The 14,253-nt window shown below is 33.3% G+C and overlaps 1 protein-coding gene across 1 annotated transcript; it reads left to right on the top strand.

Annotated features, from left to right (window-relative positions):
- Positions 1-2,637: 2,637 nt before the first annotated feature.
- LOC149793269 (uncharacterized) lies at positions 2,638-12,238 on the top strand. Its single transcript, XM_089967258.1, has 6 exons — positions 2,638-2,792; positions 3,851-4,177; positions 5,591-5,905; positions 8,023-8,070; positions 11,031-11,115; positions 11,648-12,238. The coding sequence occupies exons 1-6, from the start codon at positions 2,732-2,734 to the stop codon at positions 12,069-12,071; spliced, it is 1,260 nt and encodes a 419-aa protein (XP_089823384.1). The 5' UTR covers positions 2,638-2,731; the 3' UTR covers positions 12,072-12,238.
- Positions 12,239-14,253: the final 2,015 nt, after the last annotated feature.

Raw genomic sequence — 14,253 nt, 5'->3', positions numbered from 1 at the left:
CTTAATTTAGCCCGAATAATTTTTCTACTTTAAATGCGGGAATAATGAAGAATATTATATATATATATATATATATATATATATATATATATATATATATATATATATATATATATATATATATATATATATATATATTCTATCATAATCAGATGTGTTTATATTAAAAACTGTCAAGTCTATTTGCAAAGGTTGAAGCGAAGTGGCCTTTTCATTGTACTGTCTGCACTTTTGAAGTTTGCGTATATCACGTGACCTTGTGAAATGGTGCTTTAAAAATGTTTGATGTGTTACACCTTCTTAATTGAATATGATACTTATTTTATAGGTAATCTTCAAGCCAATCATTTTCCTTGTGAAAATGTTGCACACGTTATTTAAAATGGATTTGAAATACCATTGTGTAAAAACGATCATATTTTGTATTGTGTAATGTGTTATATTGTGCATCTTGAGTGATGTACCAAACATTTAAATTGTTGCCATTTATTCTTTCCATATTATGTTACCTTTTTTATGTCAGCGAGTACTGACTGCTGCTGGAAGCATTTGTCAACTAAGTAAAATTACTGAAAACATACTTAATTTAAGGTATGCAAAAGTTATGTGAAACCTCCGTTAGACTGCAGCACAGTTGTTTCAGATGACGCAAACGGTTCCCATTGCATGTTTGAACCAATTATAAACATCAGTGTCAAATTAATATACAAAGTAACTCTTTGTACGTCATTGTCTTCAAGCATAAAAATGTATTGATGCGTCAAGAAATGTAAAAATTTGTTTTGTATCTTTTACGTGTAAATACATTGTTCTATGTACCATGCGTAATTTCTAATTCCTACTTTCGCCGGTCATCCATTGTTACGTGTAGTTTTATCTTTCTCTTCTGTCGCATTAAACGCATTGTATTGACCTTGACTGTGTGACGAATATATTATACAATACTTTAGTTAGTAAAGGTTAGTATGAACAATGTACCAATTCTACGCACATTTTCCTGACAGCCACATTTAAAATCTCAATCGTTATTATTTCCAACGCTTCTCGTATCGTATGTAGCAAGTAAATACAGATAACCTATAGTTAAATTAAGAATCAGCGCTTGCCTTAAAAAGTATGTTTATACGAGAATGTCGGATAAAACAAAACATATTTCTCTGAATTCGTGGTAATCTTGATGTTTATTTATTACATAGTGTACAAAGCGAAATTTAATTCTAAATACATATTGATTATGATTCAGTAACACATCTGTTTGAAAAGAAAAATCTTTATTTTTGGATATATTTTCGTAACTAAACACCTCAAAAGTATCAATCTAATGATTTTAGTACATGTGACTTGTAATATCAAGTAGTCTGATTGAATATTACAACAGTACTTCTTATACCAAATACGTAATGATTTGTGACAGTAATAACCATGCACATTCTTATGTTAATCTATGTCAGATTAATATCTTTTCTGTTCCATATAAACATTTTGTTGTTGAAAGTCATTATATCATTGCATTGTGTATATGGAGGATACATATTTCTTTGTCACGTTTCTTTATTATAATGTATATTATTAAAGCATAATTCTCTGTAATGTGATGCTGAACAATGTCTAACATGTCTAACGCACGCACACCCACAATTAATTAATTTCACTTAAATGAAGAGCGAAACATTCCTTCAGTGTGTTGCAAACTGTGGCATAGTGGTTAGATCGTCCACTTCGGATGCGGGTTCGGACAACAGCCGAGTCACACCAAAGACTTATAAAAATGGTACTAACAGCCGCTTCATTAGGCGCTCAGCATTAAGATGTTAGCGTTAGGACTGTTTGGAGTAGTGTCGGGATAATGTGAATGGGTGTTACATCATGATACATATCTGCGGCATAATGATCCAGTGGTAGACACCATTATTAACTGCCTCACAGCAGACAGCGTAGTATTTTGACTTTTATTTCGGTTGAAGCTACGTTAATAATCAAAATCACACGCATTTACAAGAAAATGGGTTTGTTCCCACCAAAGTACATACAATGCGCATGCCATAAATAAGAGAAACACCATACGTAAAATATAAATAATACCAAAAAGTATTACTTGGATTGCATTATGTTTCATGCACACACTCAGCTCAATCGAAATTACGTAAATACTCCTGGTTTGAACAAAACCTAAACCGATTGGTTTCATTGAATCATATAGGAGGGGATCCGGTACATAAAATGTTTCTCAGTCCACGATAGTGAGTAAAGAAGCTTAGAGCTCAGGGTACCAGCCTGAATCATATCCTCGTGTTTGGCTATCTTTTATCTAATCTCTAAATGTTTCCTTCTTTTGTCTTTGTTTTATAAACACCCAAATATCATATACACTAAAACGAAAATGTAATTTCTTTAACCCATCAAACTTCATGTATATCATAGTTGCAGCAGTTATTATTACTAGAACTCTGCTTAAGTCTTACTAATTCAGTGTTATCAGGTTCGCTCTTACCTACGAGCGGATACAGGGTTTAGAAACAGATTTCCTATAGAACGATAAGATCCAAGCATTATAACTGCCTGTGATACTGCATTGGAAAAAAGTACGAAATGTGTTGATGTATCACCCACGGAGAATGTGCACACTATTTTTTGTCATGCTCATTTCCCCATTGGCTAAGAGCACGTATGATGCCTTAGACAATCATTAGTCATGACTGCATAGAACACACTGCACTTGTAGTGCAAAGTCATGGATGTTGTGACCATGTTATCGCTTTGCCTCATTTTCTGTGGAAAAGATCACGCTAAAGGTGAGTTAAAATGATAGATGTGGTAGCAGATTCGAGTGTTTAATGAAAAATTTATACATTTTCAGTATTTTTAGAGCAAGAAGTAACTAGCATTGTTCATCGAAATATTTAAGCATAAAATAAATAATAATTGAGACAAGCATCATTTTATTAATTCAAATATGTTATGGTTATTTATACAAACCTTGCTCATTGACTTTACCTATTGTAAACTAGCAATGATAGAATGTACTCCCAAATATCCTCATGGATATGGTCAGATAAATACTCATGCAAAATTAAAAGCCTATTTTAATATTGCTTTGATTGGGAATACATGCTAACGCAAACGTTCAAAATGTAGACTGATGCATTATCACAAGCACAATTCATTTAAACATTGACATTTTTCTTTCTCAGAAACCTATGTAACCCCGCTATATTTATCTCTCTGGCGGACCGTCAAGTAACCATATGCCCAAAACTGACATGATAAATTCAATGAATGAAATATCCCAGATAATTCTGACCAAAAAAAAAACCAATGCATGCATTCACGTTGAAACTAAATTTGTCTCCAGACTTCATCGTTCCTACACAATCGTACATAAAGAAAGAACTCCCTTTTCAAAGCAAATTGATAATATGTATGTATGTATGCATATATGTACAAATAATGTTCGAATGTTGTTGTTGTTGTTGTTGTTGTTGTAGGTTTTAACGCCCTTTCTAAGCACACGATATGCTATACATGGCGGCCAGTATTAATGGTGGAGGAAGAACCGGAGAAAACCACGGAAAAAACCATCGACCCTCGAGAACCTACTGACAAGCTTTCTCACATACCCTCATTTTCCAAATGCGAGACTCGATCCGGCGCTGACAGAGGTGAGATGGCAGTGATCCGTAACGGAGAGCGCTTAAAACCACTCGGCCACTCGGGACCCCATGCTCGAAGGTAAGAATCTGTGCATATCGAACCTGCTTTTCTTGAAGACTATGTTACTTAACATTTATAAGCTTAATATAAATATCACGTTTCATGTATGTCTAACACGATCCATCGTTCATCCTTGCAGATTTGAATCCGACGACAATTGTCCATGGAAAAAATGCTACTGTTTATATTGATATATCTAAAACGGATGGAAAAACACTTTTGGAAATCAACTTCTCTGGTTACACTAGTAATCAACATTTCACTAATGTGGTACTCTACATGCCAGTGAAGGGCCAAAAAGGGAACATATCTATCAACAGTAATTATACAGGTCGAATTGAGAGCGTCGTAAATAGCAATGGTCATTTCAGTTTTCTGCTACTAAATGTCATGTTTAATGACAGTGGAAATTATACAGTAAAGGAAAATTCCAATGTGAATGGGTATACAAGTGTTCTTGTCGCTCGTAAGTATTCATATTACCTTCGTGTCATATCAAATGGAGAGTATATGTATATCTATCTATAGAAGACATACATACATAAGCATAGATACGTGTATTTAAGTGGCTAGCAATCTTCTTTTATATATGGCGAATAGCAATCCTTTCAAGTGCACTGGATCCAGCAAGGGATCACGTGTGTAGGGGATTGATTAAGATAAATGCAATAAACTGACAATGAACAGTGAGAAACTAAAATCTATGTAGCCTGAGCGCTTTCGACTACTTAATAACCTGTAAACTGATGAGCCCTAACGACATCTGTTATTTTACGTAAGTGCAAATGATATCCGGATATTTCATTAGTATAGTAGTCATAGGAATTATTTAAAAGAAAATGTGCCGGCTGCTAAAGATAATTTTATTTGTTTATGATTGTCCCTTTCTAGTTCTTTTGGATGAAACCTCATGGGTTCAAAAGTCTAAGGCGGCGTGTCCAGTAAGCTTCCAGTAAGGAACCGACACATTTTCTTTTAAATAATTTTCTAAATATGCAGCTGTCGGTATGGCTCATCAATTTCTAGGTCAATACAAATATTTCCAGTATGAGCAACAAGCTGAAATAAACTAGTTGAAACACAATACAGTTAAAAGGTTGAATTCCTCTAGAAATGGCCATGTAAATGCCCGCACAAAATAAACGTTGTTCTGTTTTATTTGTTTGTCTTGTCTGTGTTTTATTTTTGCCGTTGAAAAAGACTCACTAAGAATCCAAAACGTTCATGCTAGCTAGATACTGATTTGCTACTATATATATATATATATATATATATATATATATATATATATATATATATATATATATATATATATATATATATATATATATATATATATATATATATATATATATGTGTGTGTGTGTGTGTATAATATATATATATATATATATATATATATATATATATATATATATATATATATATATGTGTGTGTGTGTGTGTGTGTGTGTGTGTGTGTCTCAAAATTACTTTTTCACAAAGACAGAATAAATAATCTTAGTTGCTGATAAAAGAATGAATATGTTCTATAAAAGTAATGAACTCAAACAGAGCTACATGATCGAATCACGAAATAAAGGACAAATAAGAGATAATATGCATGTATTACGTCGAATACTTCGTCTATTGGGTTCTAGTGTATAGTAATTGATTATAAATAACTCCGGTTGGTCAGCATGTTAACGTATCAGGCACACGTGACGGCAACTACCCAGAAACTCAACATTTAATTTTATCTAGATTGTATGTATTTTTAATTTAAAATATATTTAATATATATTCATCATCATACACATAATCCACGCTATATCATGTTATTTGTACTTTAGTTTTTATACAAATTTCATGCCTCTGTTTCATTAATTTTGATTTGCAGGTCACGTATTTGTGGCACGACTTGGGGAACCAATCACACTTTCATTCATAATTTATGAGGACAACACGCCTTCGGTAAGGGTTGATAATCCCAATTCCAAAGTGAGCCAACCAGTCGTAATGTATAATTCGACTAACGACAGCTGCACATATACAAATTTTGGATCAGGGGAAAATAAAAATATTCACAACTGTATGTTGAGAAAAGGAGAATTTTCGTTCTCATTTCCCGAAATCGAATGGCTACATAAAGGCTCATATTTCGCTTGGAATCACAAAGGTCGCCTTCTGGATTCTTTGTTTCTCGACATTCAAGGTATTTTTATTCCATACCAATTGATGTACATATTATCTCATTATACAGAATGTTGTTTATATATTATTGTTGGACTTGAATTAAAACAACAGTTTCCGAGGAGGTTGTTGATATAATATTCATATCAAAATATAGGCGCCAAATATTAATGATCTCTGTACTCGACACGTTTGAGTAGAAAATGGGAACCATTATAAAGAGGCTATTTACTTGAAACGAGTTTATAACGATTATTGTATCGAGTGGTTGAAAAACAATTTGTATTGTATGAAATCTATCCATTATTCAATCGGATCAAGTAAAATTTCTTTTTAATTTATGATCAAACCTTTTTGCTTCCAACATGTACAACAGACTGAAAATTAACACATTACTTACCTTATCCCGTGAGGTAATATAATCGATTTACTGTTATGTTCTTGTTTTGTACATATTCGTACAGAAAACACCAGTAGTACGTATCATAATTCTCCTAAGTAATTCATTGCAAAACAGTACAAGAAATAAAGAAAAATGTTCATGCGCCTTATCGGGTTTGAACTTGGTTTGTCACCATTCAAGGCGGCAATACTTAACACTCAAGTGGCGTATAACATTAGCTGCAGGTTATTGGACACAATGGTATTGAAGTTTGTGGGCGGTACTGTGCGAAAAAGTAATTATGGCATCATCTTCATTTAGTTTCAAACTTACAGTTTGAAATGCCAGAAATTTGCCGTATAACATACAATATACACAGTAATACCTCGTGCATTCGCGTTTCTGGATTCGTGAATTCACGGATTCGCGAAATTTTCATTGGTACCCTCTACGTACATATTTTCTTTATTTTATTGAATTGTACCTTTGTTATATGACTTCTGTGACATATGAAGTTTAACCAGTTTACCTTCCTGACAATGACAAAGAAAACGTCAGTCATTAAGTTTACAGTCCCATTCGTTACTTGGTTTTACCTTACTGTGAGTGCATAAGAAAACATCAGCCAATGATTTAGTATAGGAGTAATATTAGTATACTGTACTGTAAATGCGCTAGTGTGGCAAATACCCATTAGGCGATACTGTACTCTATTTTTACGTGAACCATTTATTTCTCTTTTTAAGGGTAATGTTTTATGCAAATTTTTAAATGAAATTAAAGTGCTTTGGGAGCATGATTTGGATCATATTTAGGGTTTATACCCTATAAATAAGCATGTATTGGCATTTTTAGTGACTTGTACCAAACATTTGCGATTTCTATTGATCCGCGATTGGTAATGGAACCTAACCTCGCGAATGGTCGAGGTATTACTGTAGTGATATTAGTTTCCATCGCAACATATGCAACATTTGCTCTAGAGAAAATACAAAAGCAGGATACATCACCCTCCGCCTGTATGATTTCATTAAACAATTACATCTTCAATTAATGAAAAATATTTACTATCGTTACCAGAATGACACCAACATTTATTGCTGTTTCTAATTCAAGAAAATGAAGATTATGTGTCGTGTCATTCCATAGCATCAGGAAAGAAATGTATTCACCTGTGAAATTTGCTTTTAGTTTTATCATTAAGTGTCCTTGAACAAATGTAATGTGAATACTGCGGTACAGATAGCTGCCTGTGAGATCTCTCTCTCTCTCTCTCTGTCTCTCTCTCTCTCTGTCTCTCGCTTTCTCTGTCTCTGTCTCTCTGTCTGTATCCCTGTCTCTCTCTCCCTCTCTCTCTCTCTTTGTCTTTCTGTCTTTATCTCTCTCTCCGTTTGCATAAAGATTTTTCATCCTTGGCAAACGTCCATCAGTTTAAGGGGTAGCATAGATGTTGAAGAAATACAATCTTGTTGAATACTGCGGTACAGATAGCTGCCTGTGAGATCTCTCTCACTCTGTATGTCTGTCTCTGTCTCTCTGTCTCTTTCTCTCTGTCTATCTCTCTGTCTGTGTGTCGTTCTCTGTCTCTCTGTCTCTGTCTCTCTCTGTCTCTATGTCTCTCTCTCTCTCTCCGTTTGCTTAAAGGTTTTTTCATCCTTGGCAAATGTCCATGAGTTTAAAGGGTAGCATAGATGTTGAAGAAATACAATCTTGTTGAAAGCCTATATAAAACCATGGATTTGTCTTTTATTGTACAGATAACAACCTGACTGGACATGTAGCGCCACCAAGGAGCTCAGATATAGGTACAGATAAGTTGTGTAAGAGAAATGTAAATTACTGAGTGGAATAACTTCGCGTCGTCCACCTAATAGTTGAAATAAATAAATAAATAAATAAAACAGATATTTCCATTTAAATAACAGATTTGTTCCGTTTTAGAACTTTACAAAGGATAATTGATACCTGTATCAAAAAGTATAGATATGTTACGTACAGTTTCCATGCAATATCGCACACAAACATATACTACTTCGAACAATGTTATTTATTTTGTTATTGTGTATTGTTTAATTTTCTAATCAATCATTGTCTACTAGCACTAACTGTAATTACCGATATAAATAGGGTTAACTGTATCAGTTAAATCACAATAATTAATTAGGCTGTATAGTATTTGTTATAAGGAACGATTTTCGTATGATCAATTAATCATCGAATCAATAAAAGAATTAGGTCAGATATGTTATGTATATATTTGTATGCATATATGTTTGTATATATGTATATGCATATTTATCTTAGTCTGACTATAGTTTTGTCTGTCTCGATCTATATGTACAAAGACTTTACATATACATACTTGCATCCTGTTTTTATGCCTATAAGCCAACAGTTCGGTGGACCTATGGCTAAGAATTGAGTAATTGTGATTTATGGGGTCTATTGAATAATAATGCTTTAAACCAAGATAACATCCTATTTCCTTTAAGATATAGAGAAAGCTAAACTACAGCATATACAATACCAGTACATTGGTATAATAAGCTGAGAAGCATAAATGCACTATATCCACGCCTTATTTCGTACTTCGTTTCGACTAAATCGGATTCAGCTTTTGTTTTTCACTTCTAGAAGCCTTCAGATTTTATGTAAATTGGAAACGAATCTGTGAGAGACTGGTTGTTTTTGGATTGAGTGAGAAAGAGATTGTTTCAAAGAAAATCATAAAACACCCTTATCAATGTATATGATAATTCCATCTGAAACTCACACGGTATTAGACGATTGGTGTGCTTCGTTGATTAAAGCAGAACGTTCAGCTCGTGTAGGTCATGATGGAGGGTATGATTAATATCCATAACTTTTGGAGCAGAAATGTCAATCTCATAATTAAATATTAATTTTATTTTATTCCACACTATCATATTTAATCTACCATACATATTGCAAATATCTTGAAGATAATCATTTGATATACATTGGTGATATCGAAGTTAGATTCGTCTATATAGTATGGTAGAAAGGTCTCAAGTTAGGAACACCCATGTTTTATGTGCTGAATATAACGATTTGCATATCTTGAGCTGAGACGCATCAGCTCAATTCGCAAATATCTATCAGTTGATGCCGCTATAACACTTATGTGTTCATTAGTACTTTCAAGACTGGACTATTGTAACTCAATTCTGTCTGGTTCATCTCAATATCCACTCCAGAAACTTCAAAAAGTTCAAAACACAGCTGCTCAGATCATACTTAGAGTACCACGATCAGTGCACACATCCCCGCTGCTATGTACCCTACACTGGCTATCCATTCGATCCAGAATCAAACACACAATTTGTACTCTGTGTTACATTTCACTGTCGGACTCCCGTCCAACATAACTATCTGACCTCACCCATGTGTACACACCAGCAAGATACTTACTCTCCTCTTCTGACAATCGTATACTCATTATTCCCACTATGAAAACAAAGTCATATGGAGAGCGTTCTTGTGCATACCAGGGCCCAGCAACGTTAAATGAATTGCCCACTGAACTTAGACACAAAGACACAGTGATCACATTCAAGAGGGGTCTCAAAACTCACTTATTTCGACTGCAAGAACAAACTTAAAGACCGAATTATGTTTCCTACCTGAAATATTCTCAGCATGTTTTTTTTATTTCTTAATGTTTTTCTAATTTCATATTGTGTGTTTTTATAATAATATTATTATGTTTCTTATCTTATAGGTGTTGTCTAATGTTGTAAAGCGCTTAGAGCTTCTAAAGATTAGGCGCTATACAAAGTCATTATTATTATTATGATTATTATTATTATTATTATTATGTTGTATGTGCTTAATACAACGATTTGCTCTGCTAATTACCTTATGAAATAACAGCACGGTTGTAATCAAAATGACAGGATTACTAAGTAAGAAGCAATTGACACTAATAATTCGCAAGACTCTCTAATGGTGGAACCACATTTTTAATTTATTGATACAAGGATTTTTGAGAAACTGTGACTTCCTTGGCAATGCTATCGACGGACGATTCTGCTCGAAGAAATAAAACTCATTAGATGAACGGATATTTAATATATTCGTTGTCAAGAGTTGCGTTAATACCAGGCTTGGTCATTGCCTTATAAATCAATGTGTGTGTGTGTGTGTGTGTGTGTGTGTGTTTGTGTGTGTATGTAACCTTACCACCTATACTGGTAATATACTGCCCATCTTACGAAAATTCAAATATACTTTGTAAAATTCAAAATTAAAATAAACAGATTATTTCAGCTGACCAATACGCTTTTAAGAAATGGTATCCTAGCTATAAAATATTCATATTAGATGGGGAAAATCCAAGAGCAAGTAGGCAGTACGTTAATATTTTAACCGAAGTATCCATTTCTCCTATAGTAATATTATCGTTATCTTGAAGGAAAATTCAAATGTATGCACAGCAAATGAAGCAAATTAAGAAATATTCATTCATTGTTAAATGTTTCCGCTGTTGTGTGCACTTAGTTATTTCATTGTTTCTGAACTTTTTCAATTTATAGTATTATTTATATTTAGCATTATATGCACGTTATACTACTGACAGCCTATTTGAGATATGGTATGTCATACGCTACGTGATCCGATACTAAAATATTGAGTTGGAGAATTTAATTTAGTGGTGATTTTAATTTGTTGTCCATTTTTAAGAAATTAAGGCAAAACGTCTTGAAAAGATACAACAAACAATTAAGAAAATTATAAATTTCAGAGAAACCGCTGCTGTATGTAGTGCTGGGAATAGGAGGAATTATAATTGCTTTCTTAGCATTTCTTCGGCACAAATACAGGATACGGTAGGTATATTGTTCATCTTCTTGAAACAGAAAACAAGGAAACAGAAGCAAACAAAAGACAAAACAAAAACAAAAAGCCAAAACCAAAACCAATGGAGGTCCAGGTCATGATGCATGTGTAGCTTCGTGTCGTAAGGACCCACACATATTTACTGAGCTATTTTTGTGAATATTCATCCATTTTATACATTTTGATTGAAAATAATATGAGTTCAGTTGAGAGTGTTATAACCAACATCATTTGTCTATTTTGAGAGTGAAGTCACATTGAAATTCGGTATGGCAAATTAAACGTGAATGTAACACATACGCGATAAAAACTCATATAATATAACGTTGATATGGAGAGTACGCACGTATACATACTTCGTAGATTGGAAATCGAAGATATGTTTATGCAATATATATATATATATATATATATATATATATATATATATATATATATATATATATATATATGCGTGTGTGTATGTGATGTTTTAGTAGAATTTTCAATTTTCTTTAAAACGTTATAATTTATATTTTTTAGCTTACGTGTGGACAAAATGTCAAATATTGATACGTGTAAGGAGTGTAATAAAGATGATGAAGAGGAAATCAAGCAGGAAGAAATTTTGCTTGGAGGGTACTTGACAGTTGTAAGCAGCGAAAGAGGTGAATTCAGTACTGCTATCGAACTGGAGTTTGTACAATGCAGCGATGCATTGCTGTTTCGGCAAAACGTAGTTCCTGCAAAAAATGAAATAGAGCATCCAATGAAGCTCGACAACGTCAAACGTGATGATGCTCTTGATGGGTACCTGAATCCAGTTCACTCATGTTCTGTAGAATTCGATGAATATATCAATCCCATAACCTTAAGTTCCGTAGAATTCGACGAATGCATCCGTCAAATTAACTCATCCCCTGTTAATTCCGAATTTGTTTCCACAAGTCAATCAACCGGGTTTTAATTTACACCTGTTGACAATGTATTCATAAGCATTCACAAGAACATGGAGTCTTCATATATGTATATAAATCTTGGCACCTGCACAGTATAGTGCTATGGAGTGAAACGGGGAAAGTGGGTCAGTTCGTAATCTAAACATAATTTTCAATAAAAGTTAGTGCCAGTATACTTATTAGTTTCATCTTTCTAATTTGAAGTATTTTTTGTTTTAAAACCTAAACACAGCCGAATAAATATAAATTATATATGTTTCAAACATCGAGATGCAGATTAAATCTCAGAGAGTTAAGATCACTCAATGACATTGGCATTATATTGAATACGTCGTAATACGCGGAATTTAGTGATCAATGTCACACTTCCTATATTTGAATCTGCTCCGATATAACATTTTGAAGTTGATAAAATCAACATACACAATGCTAAAGGCACTCACAGACATTACATGCGTTTGTGTGGTCATATCTGATGCATTTGATTTTACGCGTACAAACCAACGTTAACACATCAAACCTTTCGTGAAGAGAACATGGGCAATGTTGAAAAATAACTTTATAAAAACAGATTACTACACATAAAACGTTTTAGTGCTAGCACGAAATAAAAGTACAAAGAAGGACAAACGAAGCATTACAGTTTTGACCTATTTGGAATGGCTCTGAGAATTATTTGATATTGTTGCAATGCCTGATGTAGTAGAAAAGCGTACATAACAAGAAATATTTAAAAACATGAAACTACAGCCATGCAAGCAGATCAAACAAATCTGTAAAAACATTATAACTGCGGACGAAATTCATATCATTTTATACGGGTAGGTACCATTAATTTTAGTTTCTGTTTGGTCAAATTTGTCTAAAGACACAGAAACGAATGTCATGCAAAATCATATTAAGATCAACCGTGTAAATATGCATTTCAAGAAAAAGCAAGAAGAAGCAAATTTTAGATGCGTATTTCAGAAACATTTAATACTGACTCGTACTTGTTTAAATATTTAGTGTTCTGTAGGCCATGTTGGCTTAAGACGTTTAAAATAAACTATTTAACCAAAGTAAACATGTGATTCAAAGAAAACAGCGTATTTGCTTTTAGTAAATGTAAGTGAATAATATGACATCGAAATGCAATTGAGTGATATAATATTTATTTGATACCCAGAGACAATGACATTTACATGAAAAATAATGATGACACACTGATATGTGATCGCAAAAAGTACATCATCTGCATAATTATTTCAACAGTATTATTTCTAACTTCAGGCAATTTGGTGGAAGCTGTCTTAATATTGGCCCTTGCTAATTTATCCAGTTCGGCGTTTGGTTTTCTCCATTTCTGTTTTCCATTTGCATAAATGACATGCACATTCATAAGCAAATATATGCTAGGTGTGTAAAATTCCTTTTCATCCACATTGTAGTTTTATTGTTAAAGTCGCGGTCTATGATATTTATGTGTACTGAATAATGTCTAACCTTACGGTGTTCTTTTTTGATAATGCAACCAAGATCAAATTGTGTTTCATGGATGTGACATAGAGATGGGAAAAACTTTAGATGTTCTTTGGAATGATATGCATTCTTTATTTGTCCCACTAAAATTAAGATGAATCCTACAGTCAGTGTCAGCGAAAAATGAGTTTCAATATAAGGCATTTGAACCACATCATTTACATGCTAAAGCATCGGGCACACGAGTGCGGGAAACCGTAGATAACCCCTACCGTCTATTTTGTATCGCTATTTAAAGATCTTCACACTAACACTGACTTCCCTAATATGAATCCACCTCAATGTAATTATTTTCTCTTGTACCACCTGCGAAAGGTCTACGAAATAATACAGGAAAATTTGTGCTCTGTTTAGTTATATTCTTACACAGTGTATCGTAATGGAGTTTTCAACGTTTTATATTGGAGTGGCAAAATCTACGCACAACATGTTATCGACTAGCCATTTTTTCATAGCGAACTAGCATCCACGGCAGCAACAAGTTCAGGTACTTTATTCAAGAATAATTAGATTTCATTATATTCAAAGGTTACAAACGTAGCACAAGAAAGGAAAGCTGTATACTTGTGATGTACGCTTTGTTCTAATTAACTTGATATAAAAATTAACATTCGTATCAGAGAAACTTGCACATTTCGTCATGTTCATCAAAATATTTATGGATTATAA

Source organism: Sinohyriopsis cumingii, chromosome 8 (genome assembly GCF_028554795.1).
Source record: "Sinohyriopsis cumingii isolate HCF-2022 chromosome 8, ASM2855479v2, whole genome shotgun sequence".
Lineage (NCBI taxonomy): Eukaryota > Metazoa > Mollusca > Bivalvia > Unionida > Unionidae > Sinohyriopsis > Sinohyriopsis cumingii.
The sequence above is the reverse complement of the archived record's forward strand: the minus strand, read 5'-3'. Positions and strand labels throughout refer to the sequence as shown.